Source organism: Aythya fuligula, chromosome Z (assembly GCF_009819795.1).
Source record: "Aythya fuligula isolate bAytFul2 chromosome Z, bAytFul2.pri, whole genome shotgun sequence".
Taxonomy (NCBI): domain Eukaryota; kingdom Metazoa; phylum Chordata; class Aves; order Anseriformes; family Anatidae; genus Aythya; species Aythya fuligula.
Genome location: NC_045593.1, coordinates 35,151,374 through 35,178,080, shown reverse-complemented (window position 1 = coordinate 35,178,080; position 26,707 = coordinate 35,151,374). Strand labels below are relative to the sequence as shown.

The 26,707-nt window shown below is 42.1% G+C and overlaps 1 protein-coding gene across 2 annotated transcripts in view; it reads left to right on the top strand.

Annotated features, from left to right (window-relative positions):
* Positions 1-7,381: 7,381 nt before the first annotated feature.
* The window catches only part of PSIP1 (PC4 and SFRS1 interacting protein 1), a 36,138-nt gene continuing 16,812 nt past the window's right edge, over positions 7,382-26,707 (top strand). The window contains exons 1-7 of one of the 2 annotated variants that reach the window (XM_032205697.1): positions 7,382-7,507; positions 8,501-8,577; positions 12,908-13,046; positions 18,444-18,563; positions 21,208-21,315; positions 21,645-21,707; positions 25,635-25,749. In XM_032205697.1, coding sequence (XP_032061588.1) covers positions 7,436-7,507; positions 8,501-8,577; positions 12,908-13,046; positions 18,444-18,563; positions 21,208-21,315; positions 21,645-21,707; positions 25,635-25,749 — 694 coding nt within the window. In that variant the 5' untranslated portion in view covers positions 7,382-7,435. The remainder of the gene's footprint in view (positions 7,508-8,500; positions 8,578-12,907; positions 13,047-18,443; positions 18,564-21,207; positions 21,316-21,644; positions 21,708-25,634; positions 25,750-26,707) is intronic. The other variant, XM_032205695.1, reaches the window with a different exon arrangement.

Here is a 26,707-nt window from a genome sequence, read left to right as displayed (position 1 = left end):
CGGTCGTTAAGGGCCCGGCGGGGAAGACGCGGCCGCGGCGCGTCACAGGGACGCTGCGCATGCGCGGGGCGGGACGGGGGCGCTCGCCGCGGGCTCCCGCCTCGGCCGGCGGTGGGGGGGGCCCGGCCGGGTGTGAAGGGGAACGGAGCCGGGGGGTGGGGGGAGGCCGACAGCCCTCCCAAGGCGTGCACAGAGCAGGCACCGTCTGCTTTGGGAAGCGTGGCACGGGCTGAAGAGAGTTAAAACTGCATCAAAATGTTCCATAAGTGCCGCTAACGTCACACGCAGATGCACAGTGAGGCTGTGGTAGCCAGCAGTCGGAAATGGGTTATTTTCCTATTCCTGTGGCGAACTTCTGCAGGCCCCGAGAAAGCTGGGTCCCCTGCAGGGAGTGTGCCTCAGCAAGGTCACCTCACAGCTGTCACCAGCCCCGCTCGGCAAAACACTGGGCTCCTCACAGAACATCTCTGAACAGGGCGCTCCCCAGCACCTGAAGGAAAAACACATTGTTACGGGTGTATCTATCACCCGTAACTGTGATTACAGGGAGATCTGAGGGGATGCATGATCCACAAGCGGGCAGGTTAACCTCAGCAAATACCCAGCCCAGTGTTATAAATGAAGATACAACTCAATCTGAATTTAGTAATATTTATAAAAGGCAAGTAAACAGCGCTGGGAGTGCGGGGAGTCAACACTACCAATGCGCACACACGAACATCGAAGTTTTTAAATATACAAAATACTGCTTTTACATACTAATCCCAAGTATGCCTATACATATGTATAATCAGAAAAAGTATCAATTGAAACATAAACATGGCAAAGTTTTAAAAGGCTAGTGTTTAACAAACAATGCTTTAAGCCTATTACTGTTTGGCAAACCACACGTTTCTGACTGTGGCCCCACATGGCTCTTTAAGGCCTCAGAGACTGCTCGCCAGGTGCCGAGCAATCCCACTGCAGCCTTGTCATTTTTAGTAGCAGAGTCCCACACCTTGACCTCAATTTGGTCCCATATTTCAGGATCATAAGGTGTCTGATTGTTAATAAAGGGAATAAGCTGTAAGGTTACCAGGACAGTCTTTGTTCCTAAGGATGTATGATTCCCCATAATGCGCAGCTGCTTACCAGTGAGGGGCAGTTGTGTGCGCAGCTCCGCTTCTCTCAGCTTGAGCTTCTTCCCAGCTCTGGTGTGCAATTTCCAGCAACTTTCAGTACGAGCTTCTTTGAGTGGTTTGCTGAGTTTGGCCAAACCTATCTTCATGAGGCGATCAATGTCCCTGTTCCTGTCCTGGTCCCTGTTCTGCTAGCCTGTCCCTATTCGTTCCTTTTTCCTACTTCTTTATTGATGACATAACTTCATTACATCTTGTTGCCTTTTTTATCTCGAGGACAGGCTCCCCTCTCATACCCTTCTCCCCACAGCAGTCCTTTTCAAACAACTTTTCATTGGTCAAGCAACTTTGCCCGATAACCAGCAAACACCCAGCAACTTCCATACCTTAATGACTGGAGAACAAGCAACCCCAGACTGCATGGTGTCTCCTGAATCACCCTTCTTTGTGCCCTCTAAACCCTTTTACATTCCTGATGGCCTCATCATTAAGACTCTGATGGTATCACCAACCATGGGGCTTGTTGACCCCCATGGCCACACTCCCACATCTCCCCTTTCTTTATTAATATCAACCATCTTCTTGACACGAAGTATTAATCCATATATCACAATCCCGCCTCTTTTTTTTTGAATGCCATTAATTCATGTCTTGGCTTTGAATTTGGCCAAGTCAATTCAGCCATAAGAGAGGCTGTCTTCTTGAGGACTTTCCACCAGGATTGTGGTAAACTGCATTCCTTGGATTATTATTTTCTGTAAAAGTGTAATACAAGGAATTAAGCACAGCACCTCATATTTAGAATATTTCACCCAACTCATTGTTCCACAGGGTGTATAATAATTATCACTAACAGCATCACACACATCCAATTCGATTGATAAGGGCTTACTAAGGTTTGTGGTGATGTGACTTTTCCCAATTAACCTTCCTCCTTCATTATTAGTTCTTACCTCTATCCACCATTAATAGGGGACCTCTTTGGGATCATAACAGGTTATCTTATTACTTTCATTACATGTAGCATACTCCGTTTGGTTCACATAGCATGGGTTTAATTCTTCCCCTTTACAGGCGTAGATAGTATGATATATTAGTGTTCATTCCTGAATTCTTCCTCTCCAGGTGTTAACAATATATTCACTACAATTCTGAGAATGCCCCTGGACCAATAGAATTATGCATGTAATTAGAAGAGGTCTGGTAAAGGCCATGTTACCCGGTGGTTATTACCCTGAGGGGCTGCAGCCCTTGGTAAACCTTCTTGAGCCACGGCACTGGTCCCTCCTCTGGTCTTGCCCTCTCCCTGATGCTTCTTAGGAAATGGTCCAGGTTTACACACCCAATGGCTCTTCTACCTGTGTTCAATTTTTCCATGAGTTAGTGGGAGCTCGATTCAAAGTAGATAACCAATCCTCTAGGTATATTTCCTCATTATTCCACTTATTATTTTAAAATTTCGGGACCATGGTAATTCAAGATGTTTCGGGTATAACACACATAGAATTAGCATCCAAAGGGTAGCTATGCCCCGATGTACTTGAAGTTCTTTTAAGCTTATCTTTACTCAACCTTCCAGGTTCCTGTTCGAATTATTACTCCATATATCACACCAGATAGGGGTAGGTTATCTGAGAACGCGCAGTCCGGGCTGCCACTGTCACAGCCCAGGCAGGCCACTGAAGAGACTCGATATCCTGACAGACAGAGCACAGAATGGGCACTTATTAAAAACACAGAAAACAACAATCTTCTTTGGACAACTCAGTTATCATTCTAGAAGGGATCACCTCATTTAACTGTAATCGAAGCTGGCCCCAATTACCAGCTTAGGTGCGCGTGAAGGCTGGGTATACAAGCATCCAGCAAGCCCCACAGAGTTTGTATGGGTGCCATGTTCAGCACTGGATACGCAGGAATGATCCATCTGCTTGCTTGCGCTGTCCTGTGGCGTAGGTAAATACCGTCCTCTGAACACTAAGGGGAGCTTTGTCGCATCGTCTCCTCTGAGGCTTTCTCGGCAGCGTTTGGTCTGGCGGCTCCAGATACGGTCTCCAGATACGGTGCGACTGTTTAGTCTGGATGTAACAAGTGGAAGCAAACAGAATCGAGTCCTAATCTTTTCTTTAACTCAGTCTTTTGAATCTAAAGGTTTCCGATTATGTAGTTTCAAAAATCTCTCAGGAAATACTATTAGTGATTGAAAGGAAAACATGGTATCTGTTATGTGTATATAAATTTGTTACATTTATTAAATAAATACATAAGCAAACACAAAATCGTTTATTCTTTTTTCTAGTTGGAATTCCCCAACAGGACAGAAATTACGCTAAGGACAGTTATCTGTAAAGTCAAAATCAGCCTATACTAACCACAGCACTGCAGTTGGTCCTCACTCAGGAAAACACTCATACTGAATTCAAAGTACAGCTAATTGCTTTGGATTACAGGTCAACATGATTTACTTCATTATCACAAGTACTGTAGTAGTTGAGGTCCCCTATGACTTTAACCCGCAGTTGTTTCCTGTCACTTTTAACTGCAAAAATGTCACTTTGGGCTGAGATTTCCTAAGATGCGTGATGAAATATTAAGCTGATACTAATGTCTTTCAGCATAGACTGAAGTTTAAATTGCAAGAGACAAAAAGCTCCATATTATTTTACACCTTCCAAGAGGTCTCGAAACTTGATCTCTAGTTTGTGATCTGATCTGTATAATCTGTTTTTAGATGTGCTTTTTTCTACATCTGCATTATGTGGTTGATTTGTCTTGTAAACAAGCCAATGAAGTTCTTTGTCCAGGTGTGTAACAGTAAAAAAAAAAAAAAAAATCATTATGTTACAATTATTTAAATAACAGCATTTCCTTGCTGATCAAAAACATGGTAGTGAGTGAGGACTCTGCTGTTGTCTGATGGTACTTGAAAATTGAAGCAGGTGGAAAAGGCATAGAATACTAAAGGAATATAAATTACAGGATAACATGGAAGGAATTTGAGAGACTTACATCATGTGTACAAATTCTCACAGGTTTTCTAACCATAAAACCTTCCTAGATATAGAACCAATAAGCAATTATTTTGTCTGCCCAAGAGAATGCACATCTTTTTTTTTTTTTTTTGACCTTGATTCACAAGCCACATTAGACAAAACAATGCTGACATATGCATGTAGCAAAGAAAACATCCCTCCTTCCAGCAGTACTGAAAAATTCATGTCCCACATAAAATGCTTTAGAAGTTTCTTCACTCTTTAAGGAGTATTTCAGTCTACAACCAATGGATACTTAGGATAAATGTGCTTTTTTTTAGGAAGATAGCAACAAAACCGTATTAGAGATTGAATTCAATGTTAACTTTTAAGTGTGGAATAGATTCTTTAGAGAGACATATTCACAGCATGTATAGAAGCAGCACTTGAAGTTTTGGAAAAAGAAGGGGAAAACCTGTTACGTCTGTATGGTTCTCACCTTAGCAGAGTACAACCAACTGCTTCACTTGCAGACAGGATGACAGCCTGCTGCTTTGCAGAGCAAGCTAACCCACACCTGCAGGAAATAACTTGGAAATAATGTTTCAAACAGACAAGCTCAAGAAATGCAACTCCTCAAAAGAAGTTTTTTTTTTTTTTTTTTTTTCACCTGTGAAAAAGTTATCACAGCTTGTGATATCTTGCTGCCTATCAGTGCACTGACCTCTTACTTTAGCACCAGCTGGCAGGTCTGGCTCTGCAGATTCTGTCATTTAAAATGAAACCATTTGCTAAAAATTGGTGATGCTACCCTTCTTAAAGCTTAATAGCATCAGAATGACCTGCTACTCTCTTCCGAGCACAGTGTCTGCATTGCAACATACACATCTTTTCATTCCATGTTAGTCTCTATTTGAACAGTTTGTCTACAGTCTTCTGTTTACTTAACACTTTAGTCCATATTTGAACAGTTTGTCTTTAGTCTCTTTACTTAATATACAAATGAGCCTGATCACATGCAAAATATAACTTGCTCAAACAATTTTATTTTTTTATTCTTTAAATCATATTTAACTTTGTATTCTTTACCTTTTAAAAATGTATTAGTCTCATTAGCCTCTTCTGAAGAACACGCTACTTTTTGATAAAACCAAGTAATCTTGAATTGCTTCTTTAATTAGGAAAAATCTTTTTTTTTTTTTTTTTCACCAGCTCTCCACTGAATTAAATACAATGTGCAAAGCTTCTGGTTTCTGAGAAATAGCAGATTCAAAAGAATGTTTCCAAAGGCTGAGAAAATTGGAATGTCCTCAAGAGATTCCGAAAGCACTGCTTCAAAACTAAAAGATGAACATATTTAACCTGATATGGAAGACAAATGTAATCATATGACTAAACAGTGTAATGCTTTAGCTAAGGGAATCCCTGCAGATTGTCAATTCCTGCCTAGCAAAATATTAATATATGTTTTTTGTTTGTTTGTTTGTTTGTTTGTTTGTTTCCCAGTACTCAACACTGTCACATTTATGAAAAAATAGGAAACGTTGTCTAGTGCTGAAATTGGAACGACTCGATGTACCAAAACGAAGAGCTCTGTAACTACCAATGCAGTTACAGTTTTCTACTGGTCAGACCGGTACCTTCTGCTAAACAATTCCAGATGTACGACCTACCTTAGTCTTATTTTTTAAACAACTTCTGCCCCGAATGTGTAAAGAGTTAACATTTATACATTACTTTTTTTTTTTTTTTTTTTTTTTTTCTTCTTAAGAGGAGAAGGGAGTCTAGAACAGAACAGGACTTTCTCTGTGGCAGCTGTAGTGGGTGTCTTGGGTCTGACTTCAGTTTCAGTATGAAAACTAACAGCAGTATGCTGTGCCTTCTGACGAGGACGCCTCCTCCTACACCAGTGCCACAGAGGAGAGGCGACAGAAATCTGGCCCGTAAACCTTGTGCGCGAGGCCCCGTGGTGAGGCTGGCTGCTCGAGCGCGGCGTGGTTTCATCTGCCGGCGTCAGATAAATGCAGCTGCGCGGGGAGTTAGAAGTAGCTTGGTGTGCTACGCCTCTTCCTCGCACCTCTCTCTCCTGCCTGGGCTTGGCCGCAGCGCTGCGCTCGCCGTGTGGGACCACGGGGAAGGGGCAACACCGCAGCCGAGCTGCTGGGCTCGGTGCTTTCCAGTGCAGCAGCAGAAGCGCCAGCCCCCACCGGGCAGCCAGGGGGGCAGACGCCGTTTCAGGAGCGGGCGAAACGGTGCGAGAGGAGCGGTTTTGGTCCTGCCAGGTACGCCAGCCGGCGCAGAGCTGTGGCCGCTACGCCCTCAGACCTGCAGGCAGCCGGGACCGAACCCGAGGGCACCCGCTGGGGAGCGCCGGGGGCAGCCCCGAAGTTAAGGGGACAAACGAGGCGAGGAGCACGTGGGGAGCGGCAGCAGCCGCCTGCGGACCGGCAGGGGGATACGGGCGGCGAGGTGCGGGAGGGGGGCGAGCTTTAGCGGGGCTCGGGAGCGGAACAAAGGCAGCGCTGGGGCAGCCGCCACCCGCTCGGCTCCGGGGGCACCGCGCTCCGCGGCGCCTCCCTCAGGGCCGCCAACGGCCGCTGCCGGCGGCGGGAGGGCGGCAGCGAGGCAGCGCCGCCCCCCCCCCCCCTCCGCCCCGCCCCGCCTCCTCCGCGCCTCCGCGCCCCCGCCCCGCAGGCGGCGGAAGGCGCCACTCGCCGCGCCGTGAGGGGGGGGTGGCCGGGCCCAACCGAGCCCGTTCGCCCGCTCCCCGCCCGCACCGGCGCCGCCGCCCGGCGGCCCCGCGTCGCGTCCCGCGGAGGCGCGGGGCGGGAGGCTGGCGGCCGCTCCTCCTCGGCCGTGCCCGCGCGGGTGTCCCGCCCCCCCCCTCGCCCCCCCTCCGCCGCCGCGTGGTAGCGCCCGGCACGGCGGGAGGAGGGCGCGCGGCGGCGGCGGCTAAAAGCGGAGGTGGGCGGCGGGCCGGGCACAGCGCGGCGCGGCGGGGCGGGGGCAGCGCGGCGGGGCCGAGGTGCCGCGGTCGGGCCGGGCCGGGGGACGGCGAAGGGCGCGGGGCGGCCGCTGCGGGAGCGGGGCGGGCGTGGGGCGCGGGGCCGGGGCGCGGGGCCTGCGGCGGGAGCGTCGCGGCCCGGGGGGGCGCCGCGCGGAGCGTCCCGGCGCGTAGCGAGCCCCGCGCTGTGCTGCGCCGCCCCCGGCAGCGGCACCTGGCGGGGCTGGGGCTGTGGCTGGCGGCGCCGCGGCGGCGGCGGCTGGGAGCAGCGGCAGCAGCAGCAGCAGGGAGCCCGCGTCTCGGCCCCGGCCGCGTCGCGTCGCGCAGGACGAGGAGAAGCCATGAGCCGCGATTTCAAGCCCGGAGACCTCATCTTCGCCAAGATGAAAGGGTACCCGCACTGGCCGGCCAGGGTAAGGCGCCCGCTCCTTCCTCCTCCTCCTCCTCCTCCTCCTCCTCCTCCTCCTCCTCCTCCTCGCAGCCCAGCACCTGCACCCTGCCGCCCCCCCCCCCCATTCCTCCTCCCCGGTGGCCCCGCAGGGCCCCTTGCCGCCTTGCCTCTCCTTGAACTCGGCGCCTTCTCCCGACGGCAGCAGCCCCGGGCTCCCTGCCTCGCTGCCCTCATTTGCATAGCCCGGCTGGCAGCCGCGCGGCCGTGCTCAGCCCGCTGCGTGGTAGCGGTAACAAAGGCTGGGGCTGTGCGAAAACACGGCTCCCCACTAGCTGCTCCCTTCTGGCAAAGGGGAGCGCCAACTTTAGGGCGGCGTTGCGCCTCGCTGTTAAAGTCGGGCATCGCTGTAGCTTTTTCCTGTAGAAGAAGCTGGGTGCAAGCGGTAAGTTGCCCAGTCGTTTCTTTCTCCTGTTCCCGCTCCTCCCTTGGAAGTGCCACGGCGAGTGCTGTGACTGCCTTCGGGCATTTAATGGCTGTGGAAATGCAGCTAAAAGACTTAATTGTGCGCTATCTAGATGAGAGGCGGCATCAAGAATTATTTGTGTGCTTTCCTGTTTTGTTTCCTTGTTAAACGTAGCGACTGTTTTCATAGTACTTGACATCTGGGCTTGGACCAGTTATCGGCTCAGCATAAGGGGAGGATGTGGCGTTGTGGCTTATGGTGAAGGGGAGATGTTTTTTTGGATGGAATCAAATCGTGCTTCTACCTGCAGCCCATCATGTACATCCTTTTAAAAAAACAACGTCCTATGTTGCTGTAACGCCAGAAGTGTTTTCACTTCCTATTGTTGATAATACTGTTGTTTAATCGGTTTTATTTCTGACATTGTATGCTTTTGACATTGTTAACTTCTCTGTAGCATTTTTTTTCCATGTTTCTAACAGCTCTAGATGTTTCCCTTTGGACTGTCATTAACTGTTACTTGATTTCAGTTGTGGTCTTTGTTTTCCTTAGGTGGATGAAGTTCCTGAGGGAGCAGTAAAGCCTCCTGCAAACAAAATGCCTATATTCTTTTTTGGCACCCATGAGACGTAAGTCCCTCTTATTTAAGAGACACATACCCTTTTATTTCATTAGCATGCTATAATAGGAACTTAATGACTTACCTGAAAGTTGTGTGTTTTAAAATTACACTGTTCAGTAGCGTGTCATCTTCTGAATAACTTTCTTTTGCCAAGACATGTTACTTTCACACTTGCTTAAGCTATTCAAGAAAATAGAAATGGTAGACTGTGACTATACCATGTGCCAATGCCAGTAGAAAAATCCTACCCAAAGTGATATAAGCAGTGAGTTTTTCTTTCTTCTGTAATAGATGTTAATTAAGCTCTGTATATAGGCAAAATTCTCAAAAATATATTGTTAAAGAAAGTGAAATATTGCTGAGAACAATGAAATAAGGAAAAAAAAAAAGAAATAGTTAAATTATCCTGCATTAGTTGTCCCTACCCCCTCCCTTCCAAGATGTTTGAGGGCATGGGTGTTGTGTTTTGTAAGATTTTGAGGAAAAAAAGTCAGAAGGTACAGTTATTCTGTACCTGTTATTCTGCAAAACATCTGTCTTTAGGTACTTTCAACAATGCTACCTTTTTGCAATCATAAACTCGTTTTGAGGGTATTTCTGCTGCTAACTTTTCTTGCCGATATACTGTTTTTTATGTAGGTCTCTGTCTTGTTAAAATTATCATGTTACTTTTTAGTAGGAGTTTGTTGCAGTGTGGATATTTAAGATTTCAAATTCAGTGCTGCCTTTGCCTCATTTATTTTTTTAAAATATATATTTTCCCCTCTGTTTTCTCTTTATAAAATGTCAATTGCTATATATAAGCAGGTCACAAATAGAAGTTACGTATAAAAGTACTCAGTTTCTTGCATTGTGTGGGAAGGTTTTATCTTCCTCTCACTAAATATTTATTCAAATCTCTTTAATCTGTTACTTTGCATATGTCTTTAAAATAATTCATGTTGAGAGAATACCCAGTGCTTGTTGAATTAAAAAGCAAGCATCCTCTACGCTTCTTGAGATTACTTTTTAGTACTATTTTTTTTTTTGAGAAGCAGTTTCCCCATGAGAAAGCTTTTTGTGTGCTTGGCTTATATACCTTCTTTCCATTGATCTTGGCAATAGATCAGTTATTGGTTTATTTTTAGCATGTGTGTTTTTGTGGGTGAACAGAATTGTGGAATTCAATTCAAGGTTGCAAAGTTTGCATATTGTCCCTTTGCTTAATGATACACTTCTCCTAACGATAAGTTTAAACAGTGCACTTGGTTATCTTTTTTATGTTTTTTTTTTTTTTTTCCCAGAATACTTTGGCAGTTAAAAATATAATATTGCTTTGTTTTTCCCCTTTGATGTATGTTGATGTATGTCATTCTGGATTGAACTTGGGTTTTGTGTAGTTTTATGTAGGTTTACAGGCACAAATTGAATATAAGGGAGAAAGAAACAACTCCTTACCTAAAGGTGCAGAAATACCTTGCAAATTTTAAGCATCGTGGTGCATTTTAAACTTTAGTTAAGTTCCTAGCTCATGCTTGGCTTTGAATTTTAATTTTCTTTCTCATTTGCATGGGTAAACTTGAAATAATCTGTTCGTCACTCATTGACACTCTTAGTAAAGTTTTACTGCAGTCTAGTTCTTTGTTTTGCAGGCTGTAGCTTCAGGATTACTGCCTTTCAGTATCCTATACTCCTATATTCTATGAATATAGGAGAAATATAGTTTCTCCTATGAATATAAGAGAAACTTCTGTGTTGGAAACCTGCCTGTCTTGTTCTTTAAACTACCTTAGGGTGGTAACAGGTGAAACTCTCCTGCTTTTCAATCATACTTACTGTTGCTTACAGCATGTACCTGTGAATAACAATCACATGTTACTACCTATGTTCAGTGAACGGGTATTTGCTTCTTACAATAGGCTTTGGGGATTTGGGTGACATCTTAATTTCCGTCTTTGTCTTAATGTAGCAACATTCTGAAAGAATAAAAAATAAAAAGTTATTTTAATGAGAGCTTTATTTGGGTCCGTTGTGCTAGTGTATGACATCATTGCAGATGGCCACACTGAAAATGTAGTTTCTAGAACCTGTGTCTTAGGGTAAAGCCTCTACACTAAGTTTTCTTTCTTTCTTGGTGCATGGAGTTTTAAATATATCAGCCCAGTATGCTATGTGACCTCTTCTTCATGGTTGAGAGTTCCTGATGGTTTTCAAAGCTTGAGCAATGTGTATGGTAAAGCCATACAAATCTTGGAAAAACATTTCCTAGGGGATAGGAAGAAAGGAGGCAATGCTTCTTATTTTTGTCTTGTCCAGTTTCCATTTGTCTGTCTCCCCAGTATTATTTTTTTTCTGGTTGTTGTGGTTTAACCTGGCCAGCAGCTAAGCACCACACAGCCGTTTGCTCACCCTACCCCATCCCTCTCTGAGATGGGGGAGAGAAATGGGAAAATGAAGCCTGTGAGTTGAGATAAAGACAGTTTATTAGGACATAAAATAAAATAATATGTACAAAACAAGTGATGTACAGTGCAATTGCTCACCACCCGCTGACTGATGCCCAGCCTAACCCCGAGCAGTCCAGCCCTCCTCCCCCCAGCTAGCCACCCCTATATATTGTTCAGCATAACCCCAGATGGTATGGAATACCCCTTTGGCCAGTTTGGGTCACCTGTCCTGGGTCTGTCCCTTCCCAGCTCCTGTTGCACCCCCAGCCTGCCTGCTGGTGGGCAGAGTGAGAAGCTGAAAAGTCCCTGGCTTGGTATAAGCACTGCTCTGCAACAATTAAAACATCGGCATGTTACCAGCACTCTTCTCATCCTAATCCAAAACATAGCACCCTACCTGCTACTAGGAGGAAAATTAACTCTGTCCTAACTGAAACCAGGACACTGGTTAAGGCAACTCTGCAGATGTGTGTTTCCCATGCTGGCTGAACTGAACATAACCATCTCTTGAAAAGGGGTGGGTAATCTGCAGTCTGATCTCTCAGTGGTTTACATAATGCTTTGTGCACATAGGTAAGAATTCTACTGCTGGAGCAGGAGATGCTTAAGCTTTCTAGATAACATTTTGTCTTTTAGTGTAGTAGGGTGTAGGTCTCAATTAGATCTTTTTAAAGATGACGAAGAAAATAGAGTGAGGATTAGAAGTATCTATATCATTTTCCATGAGCCATTACTTTAGAAAGCAAGTACCTGCAACTTTTCAGATTACCGAGTCTCAATGTCAGACAGCTGCATCTAGACACATAGCAAAAATAAGAACGAAACTCAAAGTGGCATCTTTGTTTTAGCAGTGTATGGGTTGCTACATTGAAGTTTGAACTTTAAAAGTACTGGGAGTAGAGCAGTAACTATACAGGCTTTGGTCTTCAGCATAAACCAGAATGTTTGTCCTCAGTAATTTGTTACCCCGTTCTCCTAAGTCTAGCTTAGAGAAAATAGTAGTGTGAATACTGTGACTTTGACATACAAGAAAAGCCAGGCTGATAGCTTTAGTTACACAGACTACAGTAGGGGTAGTGCTGTGCAGGGATGTTGTCAGTTTTTGTGAAAAAGACACACAAGCTATCTGAAGACCTCTTCTAAGAGTAACTTAAATTAAAAAAATGTAAACTGCAATATTTACTTCCCCAAGAATGGGGTTGAGGAAGAATCTTATGGAAAGGCTTAAAGTTTTATTCAATTCAGTAAATAAAGTGATGAGGACTTATCTTGAGAAACTGAGAAGTTACTGAAGTAATGCTGAATTCACAGTATTCTTAAGGACCTGGGCAGTCAAATACATTCAGGTGTGACTAGGCACTGCCTTCTAGTGCTCTTTATGCCTGATACACTTAACATTCTTCTTGAATTTTGTCTTTTAACTACATTGTTTCTAATTTAGTAACTTCAAAAGATTTTCTTTGTTTGTTTGGAACTACTTCTGCTTTGTTGTTGTTCTCTTGTATTATATAGTCAGGATATAAGAATTCTTTACTCTTAACACTTAAGCCTGTTTTTCTAAAGAAAGCATGTGCTCTCTCTGTTCATTCACAAGATAACAATTTTTTAGTTGTTCTGGTTTACAGTAGTTGGTTGTCTTCCACCATTTGTTAAGAAGCATTGTCTGTTTCTTGCCCAGACACTCAGCACCTTAGGAAGGAGAGGGGCCATATATGTGGTGGTAGTAATGGAAAACTTGGGCTGTTGTAGGTTAAATTGGGAAAACTAAAGTTGCTTATGTAACAGAATTGGTTGTCTGCAATGCTGAGTTGTGCTTCTTAATGATATCTGATGCTTATTTCTCCTTTTGAAAAAAAAAATTTAAAACATGAGTAGCTTTTTTCCTGGTAACTTTTTCTTTCTCTTCTGAAGGGCGTTTTTGGGACCAAAGGACATATTCCCTTACTCTGAAAATAAAGAGAAATATGGAAAACCAAATAAAAGAAAGGGCTTTAATGAAGGCTTGTGGGAAATTGACAATAATCCCAGAGTGAAGTTCTCTCATCAGCAGGTAAGTTATGCAAAGTCTGCAACTAGTTGTTATCGTACTGCTGGGGGAAAAAAAAAAAAGGCAATGAATATTTACTGTTCTAGGATAAAGAATCGTTGACACTCAATTGCAGGTTACACTGTTTTGTTTTTTTAATTTATCTCTAGTTTTAGTAGCATGAGACTTTCCTTTCATGTAAGTGGAAATTTCCAAATTTTCTACAGTAAGCTCATGAAGCTCATGTTGACAGTTTCAGAGCATAAGTCTATCACTATTGAAAGTTGAACATATTTTTTACGATGTTGCTCTATCACAGCAGATGTCAAGTCATATTCAGAACCATACAACTGTACTTAAAAAAATAGGGGTTTTTATCAGTTTTTACTCAGTCATCAGTAATCTCAGTCATTTTACTTCTTCCTGTCATCTAAGCCCAAGTGGTTTTCTCCACAAATACCTGTGTAAGATTTCATTGCATGCTTTTGTAGTACACTGTATTTTCATTATAGTGGCTGGAAATAATGTGATTCTTGGTTTTTGCCCCTCTGTTATGTGACTCTCAATTAAGTTTTCATTTGCCAGTAGTTCTGTTTCTTACCCTCTTGGTAGATGTCCCAAGCTTAAACTGGGGCTAAGCAGCTCTACTTATAAAAAGGCCTAAACTTCTTCTTAAAAGAAAAAAAATGTCTTGATCCTCTTTGTCTGTTGTGTTCTCTGAACATTCTATAGCTTCTTGGTTTTGGTACATACAGTGGGCCCTGATCACATAATGGGGCCTCTAGACATTATTGTGGTAATAATAAAAAAAAACAATTGGTGTCTGTATTTTTTTCTGCTCCTACTTGACATGCCAGACTGCCATTTCTGCACCAGTTAACTCCTGCTCCTAAAGATATCCCAAGCTACTGCGTCTCTAGTTTGAAGGATGGATCAAGAGTTAATCTGAGCAAGAGTCAGTAGAAAAGAGGTTGTACTCTGGATGTACACTTTTTCTGCCCCTAGATGCTAATCCCCTTACAACAGAGAGAAACACTATTAATAAGACAGTTTCTTTCTTCTGCTACTGAAAAATGAGTCCTTAGACACTCTGCTGTTTTATTTGTGGCAGCTTAGGAGAGGTTCTGCCTGGGTGGCTGAGGAAATAGTGAACCATAGCTTAGTTTTATGTTATCAGTCAGTTCTAACAACCTGAAAATATATGTGGGTATAAACAACCACTGACAGCAAGGCCTTCCAGTGTTTTATTTCATAGTGGGGATCAATAACTTCAGCTAAGCGGTACTTTGCGTTGCCTTCTTAACATCTCAGGCATTTCTAAATACTTCTCCAATTGGAGGCAGAAAAAACATTACCAACAGATGTATACGGACTAGTTTCTTAGTCTAGCAACTTTGCTATGGGGAAAGTCCATTATACCTTTTCAGTATCATTCAAACACTTCGGTCCAGCTTCTGTAACAGTTCTTTAACAAGCTCTGTGAACTACTCAGGTTCTGTCTAGAGCTACTGGATTGTTTTTTTGCCACTGCCTTTTTGCTTAGAAACACACAAGAAAAAATACTTAGAAACACACAAGAAAAAACGCTTAGAAACACACAGTCTTTGCACAAGTAGTATCTAAATTCTGTTTCTATAAGTGAGCTTTAAAAATGCTGAATGAAGAAACTGTTCTTGGGGATGTCTTAACTGTTAAATGAATTACAGGGCCATGGTTACTAATTTGCTTACATATATTCAGTTTTACAGAATGAATGAAGGAATTGAAGGACAGGCTGGACGGGGCCCTGGCAAATGTGATATAGTGGGTGGCATCCCTGCCTATGGCAGGAGGGTTGGAACTAGATGATCTTTAAGATCCCATCTAACCCAAGCCATTCTATGGTTCTATGAATGGGGTAAATAAAGGCTCAAAGTGTTTTGTAAATGGGGTGGTGCCCAGTCACTGGTGGGGTTTTGCAGGGCTCCATTTTAGGGCCACTTCTCTTTTAATGTTTTCATAAACAACTTGGAACCAGGACTTAAAGGTCTGCTAATTAAGTTGGCTGATGATGTGAAACTCAGGGGAGTTGTTGACTCCCTTGAGGGTAGAGAGGCTTTATAGAGATGTTGACAATGAGAGGGCTGGGCAATCACCAACTGCATGAAATTCAACAAGAGCAAATGCCAGATTCTGCACCTGACACGTGGCAGCCCTGGCTGTATGCACAGTCTGGAGGGACCAGAGGTTGGGGAACAGCCCCACAGGAAGGGATCTGGGAGTTCTCATCAATGTCAAGTTGAACATGAGCCAGCAGCGTGCCCTGGCAGCCAGGAAGGCCACTGTGCCCTGGGGTGCATCCAGCACAGCATCACTAGCTGGTCGAGGGAAGGGATTGTCCTGCTGTGCTCTGTGCTGGTGCAGCCTCATGTTGAGTAAGTGCAATTTAGGCATCACACAGAATCACACACAATTGTCTAGGTTGGAAGAGACCTCAAGATTAGTGAGTCCAACCTCTGACCTAACACTAACAAGTCCTCCACAAGCGTAAGAAGTAAATCAAGAACTGTTTGGACAATGCTCTCAGACATGTGGTTTGATTTTCTTGGGTGGTCATGGGGAGCATCCTTAATGATACTTGTGGGTCCCTTCTAACTCAGGATATTCTGTGATTTATGAAATTTTCCTCTGAATTTTCACCTTAATTTTAGAAAGCATTTTGTTTTGATAGCTTTCCCTTTGTTAACCATTCTTAAAAGGAACCTTTACTTGGAGCAAATCAAGCCCATAGGATTTAGTGAGCTCATATTTTTACATGCATGCAATTCTTGTTGTTGCCGAAGGAGAACACCTGCAAATAGCTGTATTCTGTAAAAGAAATCTGAATGTAAAACGGGCAGAGTAAGGGTTACTTGATCTGAAATAAAGCCAGCAGTAAGGGCCTGCTTTAAAGGGATTTTTTTTGACAATATTTGATGCTTTCAAGTAAACGAGTTGTATGTCTTCCATGGCTTTTCACAAAACACCATCTTTGGTGTTTTATTTGCAGAATGGAGTATTATGTCACTGTCCCTCAGAGATCCATAGCTAAGACTGAAGAATGTCCCGTTTTATCCTATAATAAGAGAATTGTAGTGTGATATTTTTTTGTTTCAGTTTTATTTATTTTCAGCTTGTGTGCTGAAATGAGCTTTATTTTTTTTTTTAATACTTTGCAGGTAACGTACAGTTCACAAAGATGAGACTAAGTGGTACCTTGTTTTATTTTGTTGTTAGCTCCCTGCTATTTGACTAGGTGATGGCTCTCCTGTTTGTGAGGATGTTGCCTTAGCATCATACTTTATAAGCTGGAGAAATGAGTACATGCAGATTCTCCCTTCAAGTAGTAAGTGGAAGATGCTCATCTGTCTGATAGGCAAAATCTCTGTGGCTGTCAGTCTTTTTAAGTTAAGTAGACATTTTAATCCAGGGAGGAAAGCAAGCATGTGAGTTTGATTGAGTTACCTATGGAGTTTTATGGAAGTTTATAGGAAAGTAGTATTAATAGTAGCAGAGTGGTTGAACTTGGCAAAATGGGAGGGGGGTGGCTTAGAGATCAAAAAGGGGTATGTCACAGGCCACAAAACACTAACAAGTAAGGTAATTCTGCACAATTTAGGCAATTAACACAAGCTTTTTGTTACAGATCTGTGCAATGAGAAACAAAGACAAACAGGTTAGAGAAAAATGCCTCAGCCTTCCCTCTGTACGCTTCTGCTCCACCCTTGCTGGTGTCAAGTCCCCTTGCCACACATTACAGTCAGTCCCTGCGGTGAGGTGATGTAGGTATAGTTACTAGGTGTACCTCCTCGCCCCTGCTCAGGCAGCTCCTCTGGGCTCTGAGCCTGGCTCGGGGGACACCTCTTGTGCCTCTGTTCTTTCCCCAGCATCCCTCCAGCCCTGGCATCTCTTTTGCCCTGGTGTCCCTCCTGCCCGGTGCAGGTGTCATGTCATTGAGCAGGTACTGGCTGTCCTTCCACGTCAGTGCTCCACTCCTCATCAGGCGCCTGATCCTCCCTCCCTTCAGCTGCCCGTAGCTGTCGCGCCCCCTCCATGCGCCCGGTCCCCACAGAGGCGCCTCACGCCCTCACGCTCTCGGCTGGGCGCGGCCGGCTGGAAGTGGCTGAGGCTGGCTGCAGGCAGCCCCTCGGCGCTCCTCAGCCCTGCACCCGCCCCTGCGCCCCAGACAGGACAGCCTGTGAGAGAAGGTCAGTGCCGGCAGCGAGCCGGCCTGGAGCTGAGGGCAGTGGTGGTAGGCTGCAAAGATTTAGAGGGAAGATAACAGTAGTAAACTGGTAAGTGAGGCCCTCTTTTTCTGATGATGCTTTGAAGCAGGGTAATACGTTATGGCCTACTGATAACATTGCAGTTCACGTAGGTGACGTCTACATGTGATACACGTACAGCCTTTTGGCTTAAAACAAACATTCTTTGAGTTAAATGAAGCACAGTTACTGGACAGTAGCTGTAAAGATGGCTCAGTTGTCAGAGTCTAAATATTAAGTGCGAGGAGGGAGTGTTTTGTCTGGCCTCAGAACAGAAGGCTAGAGGGGGTAGTCACGTGGAGATGTTGGCAAAATCAAGCTTTTATTTTGACTACAAGACAATATTGAAGTGACAGACTTGTTAGCTATTCCTAGAGGGAAATTAACTCCCCCCCCTTTTTTTTTTCTATCTCTTTATTGAGTATATTTTGTTTTGATAAGTCCTTCTGAGAGCTGCCGTTTCTGTTCAACTGCCAGGGCTGGCTGGAATGTTCTGAAAGCAGTGTTTATACTTCACAGATGTTGCTTGTAACTGCTAGTGAGGAAGGTAGAGGGTAGAAGGGAGCTTGTGGCTTGGGCTTAAATCCAAAACCACTTCCTCAGAGGGGGAAATACTAAGAGTCAGAGGAGTTCTGCCAGCGTTGTTCGAAGGAGCTGATATTCAAGAGTGAGAATACTATCCACAAAGTAATGGAATTTAAAAGAGTAATTCTGACTTTACCTCGTCAATTACCGTGTCCTTGACTTTCAGTTTTAGCTTTTGTTTTTTTTCTGCTCGTGTTTTCAGGAATTGGTAGCTGGCTCTTGCTCATTTAGGATTGACAGCTCTTTTAAATAAGTGTTTCTTGACAGGAGCCTTGCAAGTTATGTTTAAGCAAAATCTTGCTCTTCGCATTGCAGTAGTTTTATTATCAGTATAGCATTAGAACTTGAAAGTTTGATAATGAAAATATAATTTAAATTGATATGCTTGAAAATTAAAGAAATAGATAAATTTCGATATTCTTGTAGATTCCCATAAAGGATTCCTTAGGCTGATGTTTTCATTGGTAACTTACAGGTGGCAGAACACCTCTCAGTGTAGTTACTCGGTAATTCAGAAAGTGATTTTTGTTTCAATTGCCATGTTTTTCTATTGAAGTCCCATCCATCTGTTAGCACTTCTATCAAAGAAACTCTTCAAGAGAGCAGTCAGGATTCTGCTGGGGGAAGTGAAGAAAAATCAGGAGCCAAAAGGAGAAAGTCTTCTCTTCTAAAAGTAAGTGATAGAATTTGTGTTTTGTTTTACTATCAACCTTTCAAGTCAAACCTTATTGTCAAATTTTTTATTTAAATACTTGAACTGTACTTTCCTGTCATAACTACTTCACATTTGGTTATTATTAGACTTAATGTATGTATTAGTATTTCCTAGGTACATTAAATTCAAAATGATTGCCAACATGTAACTTTAAGATTACCTTCTTCTCTTTGAAGACTTGGTAATATCATCGTCTGGTACAACTGTCTATTCAGTTACAATATTTTCCCCTGAAAAGCCTAAGAGAACTAAGAAGAGAACTAAGAAAAGCCGAAGAGAAGTTAAGTTCTTTTGGGACTGAAAGAGTTTTTCAGTGTATTTGCCTGAACAGACGAGTCAGTTTGAATTACACCACACACTGCGATGGGAACAGATAGAAAAGGCAATATATAAGGGATAAAAAGATAGTTGTATCAGTTGAATTCAGGGTCAGGGAAGTGTCTTGTGAGTAATTGGTAATTTATTCAGACAAGGTTTAGCTTCTTTGCCTTGTCAATGTGTGCATACATTGAAATTTTCTGAAACAAATTATGTTCTTAAATATATTGTATTCATACTTACAAAATGCATTTCTGTCTGAAATACCATTTTTTCAAGCCTCTTGCTGCTGTACAGTCTGTATTTTAAGAGGGGAATCTTTCTAGCTTACTGCTTACTTAATGATAACAGAGTGTAGCACATCACTTTGAACTTTCTCTATTCTTGAATGTTTTGTTTTGTTCACGTCTTTTATTTTCCATACAGTGTAGAAGAGTTGTTGTCATCTCCTTTTTCCTTGAAAGAGACTAGAATCCTAAAATGACAAAAAATGTGATGCAGTTGATATTGATAAGTTTATGGCATCTCATTTATTTTTAAGTCACTTCTGGAAATTAATACACTACAGAACAATCAGTGCCCTTAAAACAAGTGTCTAACTCTTGAATAGACTTGCCTCAATTATGTTAGATTTCCTGTTGATTATTTGTCAAGCTTTAGTGTAGTTTTACTGTAGGCGTAGGTGGCTGTCCTTTAGCACTGAAACTGAAGATTTTCCAGTGTACTTAATACATAGTGAATATACCTCCTGGAGGATTGTCTAGGAGCTCTAAGCTTGTTTTTCAAGAGGAAAAAAGACTTTCAATTTAAAAATAGGTGTCAAAAAGTGTTGTGTTGAGTTGGAAACTGTGGAGGCATTTGAGTTATTTCTCCCAACTTGTTGCTGCTTTGAGTGTTCGTAATTTTGTACCAGCACATTTGGAAGGTCTGTCTAATTTGGGTTCTGTCAAGTGTACTTCAGGAACACTTTTCAATATGTAATTTCCTCATAGAATTTGTAAACCAGTTGTTATTCCTCTTTGTTGCCTATGAACAATGTTGATAAAAGCATTTTTCTCCCAGCATTTGCTACTGTGAAGGGAAAACTTTATTTTTTTTTTTTGTACTGGACCAGTTCATCAGTTTGCTTCATTGTCAATGTATGCAGCAAACACCTTGTGTGAGTGGAGATGTCAATGTCATCATGTTTCCACTGAGAAGTGCTTCCTGGCTGTCCTGACCTAGCTCTCTGAAAGAAAAATACAAAGACCATACGTAGCCCTTTGAACACCAAAATGGAATGGAATGTCTTTAAGGGATAGATTTATGTAATGAGTCTCAATCATTTTACCAGTTTAAGACAATGTCTGTAGCAGATTTAGTCCTTTGCTATTGATATTGATGTAGTTATAATATGCTTCTAACCCTTGTACTCTGACTTCTTGTGGTTTTAATGTACAGTGATTATTCTTAAAGTTGCACTCTGAAAAAAGTGAACAAAAACACAACAAAGCCTTCTGTTATATAATATGGCTGTAAGTGATTATCAGCATTATGTGACAGCCCCCTGCCTGTGATACTTCGTTCAATTTTGAAATTTTAAGACCTGTAGCTACTATTAAAGGGAATTTCATAATAGGTGCTTGAAAGTTGGGCAAAGCAATAGCATTAGAGTTGAGAAGATGAAAAGAAATTTAAAAGAAGAAAAAGAAAAATGCGCATACCTAGACCACAAGAAAAACGTTGATTATCTCCAAGTAATTTATTACAAACTTGATGTTCAAATCTACCTGCTTGTCTAAAATGAAAATTAGTGTTTTAAGGTGTAAAAAAAAAAAGAAAAATGCACAGGTTAGGTGACACCATTTATCACTAATTACTGTCTCACATGATTAAACAACTTGTTTGTGGTCTACATGAAGTCTTTGTTTAATAGTGATAGTCTTTGATAGATGTCTGTGACTGTAATCCATCTGTATGCCTGAGCTGATTCAGTTGAATCTTGAATATTGGCATGAACATTTAGAAATACTCACATAAAGATGATGCAGTGAAAAAGTAGTTACATTATCATAAACACAAAACGGTCTTGAATTTCCATCATAATACATAGTTATCAGAATACATCAATCTGCAATATGTTTGAAAGTGGTCCTGCCTTATACTTTCAAAGTGTACATAAGAAAGAAGCGTGTATACAGGGAGACTGAAAAGAGAAAAGCAGCATGATGGTTATTAGCATGTGCTCATTTAACTTTTGTTTCTTCAAAGTACTTTTCCATTGACTCTCTGTTTCTGTTTGCAGTTGCCCACTAAGAGGGATAACAGCTTAAGTACAATAATGGAAGAAGAGGAAAAAGAGATGAATACTTTGAAGGAAGATGATGTACCTTCTGAAAGAAACAATAAAGAAGTATGTGAAAACTCATCTTTTCCTGCATAGTAAAGAACATATTAATATTATGTCAGTTAATTAAAATCTATTTTTATGTACTGGGAAGCTACATACAGTTACTGCTAGTGTGACAGTCTCAGAACTGCAGTTTAAGCTGTAAAACTTCATATCTGTTGACGCAGATTAAAACTTCTCATGGAAATTAACAGGAATTTAAGCTTTCGGCAGAGAGCAAACTTTAATCTGGCTTGTCTGAGTTCAATTAAAAATCAGGGGAACAGTGTTTTTATCACTTCATAAGATTTCTTTCTTCTGTTAAAACTCAGCATCATTTTCAATTTACACAGGATGTGGTGAAAACAGGTGATGCGTCTATTCCTAAAGCTGCTAGAAGAGGAAGAAAAAGAAAGGTAACAGTATGGCTAATTATTTATGTTTGGATGTGATAATACTGGTATCACTTTTTTTGTGACAGATTATGAATAAGTTGCTTGACTTTTGTTTTGTTTTCACTCTCCCATCCCTTCCAAATAGCTGGAAGACTTCCAGGAATGGCAGTTTTCTCATGAATGTTTTAAAAGCCATAATTCTGTTTGAACTCAGCGCAGAGTAGGGAGTTTCCCTTTTTTTTCCAAATAGTCCAGTGTAAATAAGAAAAACTAACATAAATTATTTTGTCTTGAAGCTCTGAAAAAAATGTTTAATATCATCTTCACATTGAACCAACACCTGAAATACTTCCCACTTTTGTGAGGTTGTGCTTTTGCACTTTCTTCTACCTGGGAAAAATTGGTGTTCTTATGAAAGAAGCAGTTCCAGCTGCTAGCTTAGTGTACTCCAGCATCAGCATTCATGTGGTCACATAGCAAGCTAGATCAGGGCACTGATCCAAATAAAAAATAGATTAAAGTGAGGCAAAGTTTTAATTTTAATTTGAAACTATTTCCTGATTTTTAACATGATACGTTAGTGCTGACAGCAGGGATGAGTGTGAAGGTGTACTTGTGGACCTTAGTGTGTTTGCCATAGGTAGGTAACATACTAAGTATCGTTTGCTTCATGAAAAAGAAAGATAGCCATTTATATATTCTTATAAAAACAATTAAAATAATTGAAAGAGTACTTTATTAAAAAATCTTAAAAATAAATCTAAAATAATATTCAATGAAGGCAAGTCTGATACAGCAAGGAATTGACAGTATATCTGTGAGTGTGCATATATTTGATATCGGCTTCTAAATGGGAGAGAAGCCTTTCAGGTGACATTAAAACAGAGATCTCATTCTGTACTTTTTTATAATGCACCCAAATCTTACGGCTGTGGTGTCTTTTGGTTTGTTTGGCATTGTTGTTTTCTTAGTGTCATAACACATTTCAGGCCCCGGATGGTTTCTTCTGTCACACTTAGCAGCTTCAGTTTTGTGTTTGGCACGTGCTGCTTGTTGTAAGTGGTTTAACCAGAAATTGGCATTACTGCAGACCATTGCTGAGTCACCAAATGGGTGAGCTGGGAAGGGAGATCTGCAGGCCATCTAGTCCAACCCTCTGCTCAAGCAGGGCCTCCTAGAGCAGGTTGCCCAGGGCAACGTCCAGGTGGCTTTTGAAGATTTCCACTCCCTCACCCACTGAAAAGAACTGCTTCTTGATGATGGAACTTCTTGTGCTTCAGTTTGTGTCTGTTGCCTCCTGTGTTGCCACGGGACATTGTTGAAAAGAACCTGGCTCCATCTTTGCACTCTCCCTTCAGATATTTATACACAGTGATAAGATCCACTCCAAGGCTCCTTTCTCAGTGGAGATGTGCTCCAGTCCCTTGATCATCTTAGTGGCCCTCCATTGGACTCTTTTCAGTACGTCCATGTGTCTGTTGTACTGGGGAGCCCAGAACTGGACACAGTACTCCAGGTGCAGCTTCACCAATGCAGAGTAGAGCTGAAGGATCTCCTCTCTCAATGCAGCCCAGAATACCTTTAGCATTCTCAGTAGCGAGGGCACACATCTGACTCATGTTCAACCTGGTGTCTACCTGGACTCCAGGGTCCTTCTCTACCCAGCTGCTTTCCATCTGGGTGGCCCCCAGTGTGGTTGTTCCTACCCAGGTTCAGGACTCTGCACTTCTCATTGTTCAACTTCACGAGGTTTGTTGTCAGCCCACCTCTCCAGCCTGTCCAGGTCCCTCTGGATGGCTGGTTACTTCAGCCTCCTCACAGTCTGGTCTCGTATGTGAACTTACAGAGGATGCACTCTACTCCATCTCTCAGTTTATTAATGAATATGTTAAACAAAAATGGACAATGTTGACCCCTTGGGTAGTCTGCTCCTTACAGGCCTACAACTAGATTTTGTACCACTAACCCATTACATTCTGGGTCCAGCTGTTCAGCTGATTTTCAATCTATCTCACTGCCTGCTAAGTCTTCATACATGTACTGCTTTTCATTCTTCAGCAGCTTCTGTCATGCAGGACAGTGTAAGAGGCCTTACTGAAGTCTAGGAAAACAGTATCTGCTGTTCTCTGTCGCCCCCATCCTTCAGGCTGGTGATTTCATTATAGAAGTGTAACCAGTTCGGTCAGGCATGACTTACTTCTGGTGAATCCTGAGTACTACTGATGATTTTTTCCTTCATGTGTCTGGAAATGGTTTCCAGGATTAGCTATTCCATCACCTTTCCAAGGAAGGAGCAGAGGTTTTATGGGTCCTGCAGCTTGCCCTTTTTGAAGATTGGACTGATGTTTGCTTTCCTCCAGGCTTCAGGCACTTCTGGTTGCCATGACCAAGCAAAGACTGTAGATTGGCCTTGCAATCACATCTGCCAGCTCCCTCAGCACTCATGGGTGTATCCCATCAGGATTCACTGTGGACTGGGGAATGTCTAGTTTGCTGAAGTATTCCATGATCTGCTTCTCTTCCACCAGAGGTACATCTTCCTTGCTCCAGTCTTTCAGCCTGTCCTCTGGAATCTGGGATTCCTGAAGGCCAGTCCTGCTGGGAAAGACTGTGCTCTTTGGCACCTGGGCCTTTTTGTTGTCCTGAGTAACCAGGCCTTTTGTTTCCTTCAGCACAGGGGCTATGTTTTCCCTAGTCTTCCTTTTGTCACTGAGTACTTACAAAAGCCCTTCTTGTTGTATCTGGCCAGAAACAATTCCATTTGGGCTTTAGGTTTCCTAACTTGGTCCTTGACTGCTCAGACAGCATCTCTACCTTTCTCTTAGGTCATCTGTCCTTGCTTCCTCCCTCTGTAGGCTTCCTTTTTCTGCTGGAGTTGGGCCAGGAGGGCCACCTCGCATTTTTGCCTGACTTCCTCTTTGTTGGGATGCATTGCTTCTGAGCTTGAATAGTTATTCCAAGGGATGTGGTGCATGTTCACAGATCAGAAAAGTCTTGTCTATGCAGTTACATGGCTTTGAATGCATTCCTTATATGCCTTTGAAAGAAACAAGGTGTTCTCTCATCTTGGAATTGTTTAAAAAAATCAGTTGTTTTTCTGTCTTACTTAAACAATCTGTCTATGTGAGATGTACCTCTACTTCAGCCTTGATTTAAGTATGTCTCATTCTTTCTAAATAGCTCGTTATTACTTGTTTCTAAAGACAATATGAAGATAAATGTGTTTGTAACTAACTTTTCTGTTTCTGCAAGCTGATGCTTCTGTATCCACTACACGAAATTCTGTGAATATTTTCTCAAGCTGGAATTTTTCTATGTTCTTTTTATGGAATGTTTCTGTGGGGAGATGCATATCATTTTTCTTTTTCATAGATTTCTCTCTCTCTTTACAACCCAGCCCCTCTAAGATGACTGTATGGATGAAGTTTATTATATCTGGTTAGTGCAGCTCATCAATTTTTCCATTGTGGATAATTAGCTACAGAGCAGGTGTTTTTCTGAGTAGCTCCATCTACTGACCAGATGCTGTGATACTGCTAGGGAAGATGATGGCATCTAAGAATATTTCTGTATGGGCAAAAAATGAACTTACCTGCTTAAAACTTGGTTTTGACATGCCGTTACGGTGATATTAAGGATTCTTGTAAATCATTCTTTTATTTCCTTGTACCAAGATAGTTTTATTTTTCTGAAGATGAATGATGAATAGCTGAAATTATTTGAAACATTACTGTATGAGGTAATCATGGTATGGAGCACATAAAACAAGTGATGTCTTTTTAAGATTTGCTGTTACTAAATTTGATTTTTTTCACATATAGAAACAATATGGTAGTATGATATATTAATAATATATAATAGTATAGTAATGCTAACATTTAAAACTGTTGTTTGAAGAAGCAACAGTTGGTGCAGTTTTTCACTTGGGTAATGCATTCCTTAAATTAGGCTGAAAAACAAGCTGAAGCTGAGGAACCAGCAGTAGTGGCAACAGCAGCGGTTGCAGCAGCAACTCCTGTGACAGTGTCTCCAAAAGTAAGCCCCAAAAGAGGAAGACCAGCAGGTAACCTTAAAAAAGGATTTTTTTTCTGTTACAGAAATACCTTTGTATAATTAGAGAGGTTTTACTGTCTCTTTCCACCTAAACTACTGCAAAGTATTTTCTTAAACTAAGGACAGTGCTCGATAATAGATTGTTATGAGAAAATATCTCATATCTCAAACTGGAGCCTCTAGGACATAAATGGATTTAAATTGTTAGCATTAATGCTCAGTCCTCTGAATAAGTCTCATTGTTTCGGGGGGTACAAGTGTCCCCTTCAGAAAAGCGTTCTTCATAGAACACTGCTAAACTATAGACTATGCAATAAGATTTCTTTGTGCACTGTTGCTCTGCAAAGGTTTAAAAACGTACAGAATACCATAGAATAGTTAAATTGTTGTTAGAACATCCTTAAAGCATGAGTAAGAGAGCTGTGGGGAGATGGTGCCTGTAGATGGAGTTCAGAGAACAACAAAAACAAGCAAAGAGTAGGAGAGACTCATTTAAAAATATTTAAAACAATAGAATGATCTGTGTAGATTGACAGACAAGTGAAGTGAAAGTACAACTACTTTATTTAAAAATATATAATTTGAAACACTTGCTGCAAATCCAGTAGTGCTTGTTTTTTTTGAAGGTAGCAATGATGAGATTTGTTGGAAGCTTCGTGGTAAGCTTGCAGATATTCTTGAATTGGTTATTAACTACTTCACTAGCAAACAGTTCTTGGAGCAGTTAAGTACATTGTATGACCATACAGTTTGGGAAACAGATAGTTAATACTTTATACTCATCTGTATTGTCTGCTGACAATATGAAAATAACTTAAAGAAAGTGCAACCAGTTAACTAGACAAAGTTGCTTTTGCCTTGGAAGCTGCAAGGAAATTAAATCTACAGTGTCCTCCACAATTTCATTATATTTACTAAATGTACATTTGTCATATGTGCTTTTGTCTTTAAAATGTATTTTGTTTCCA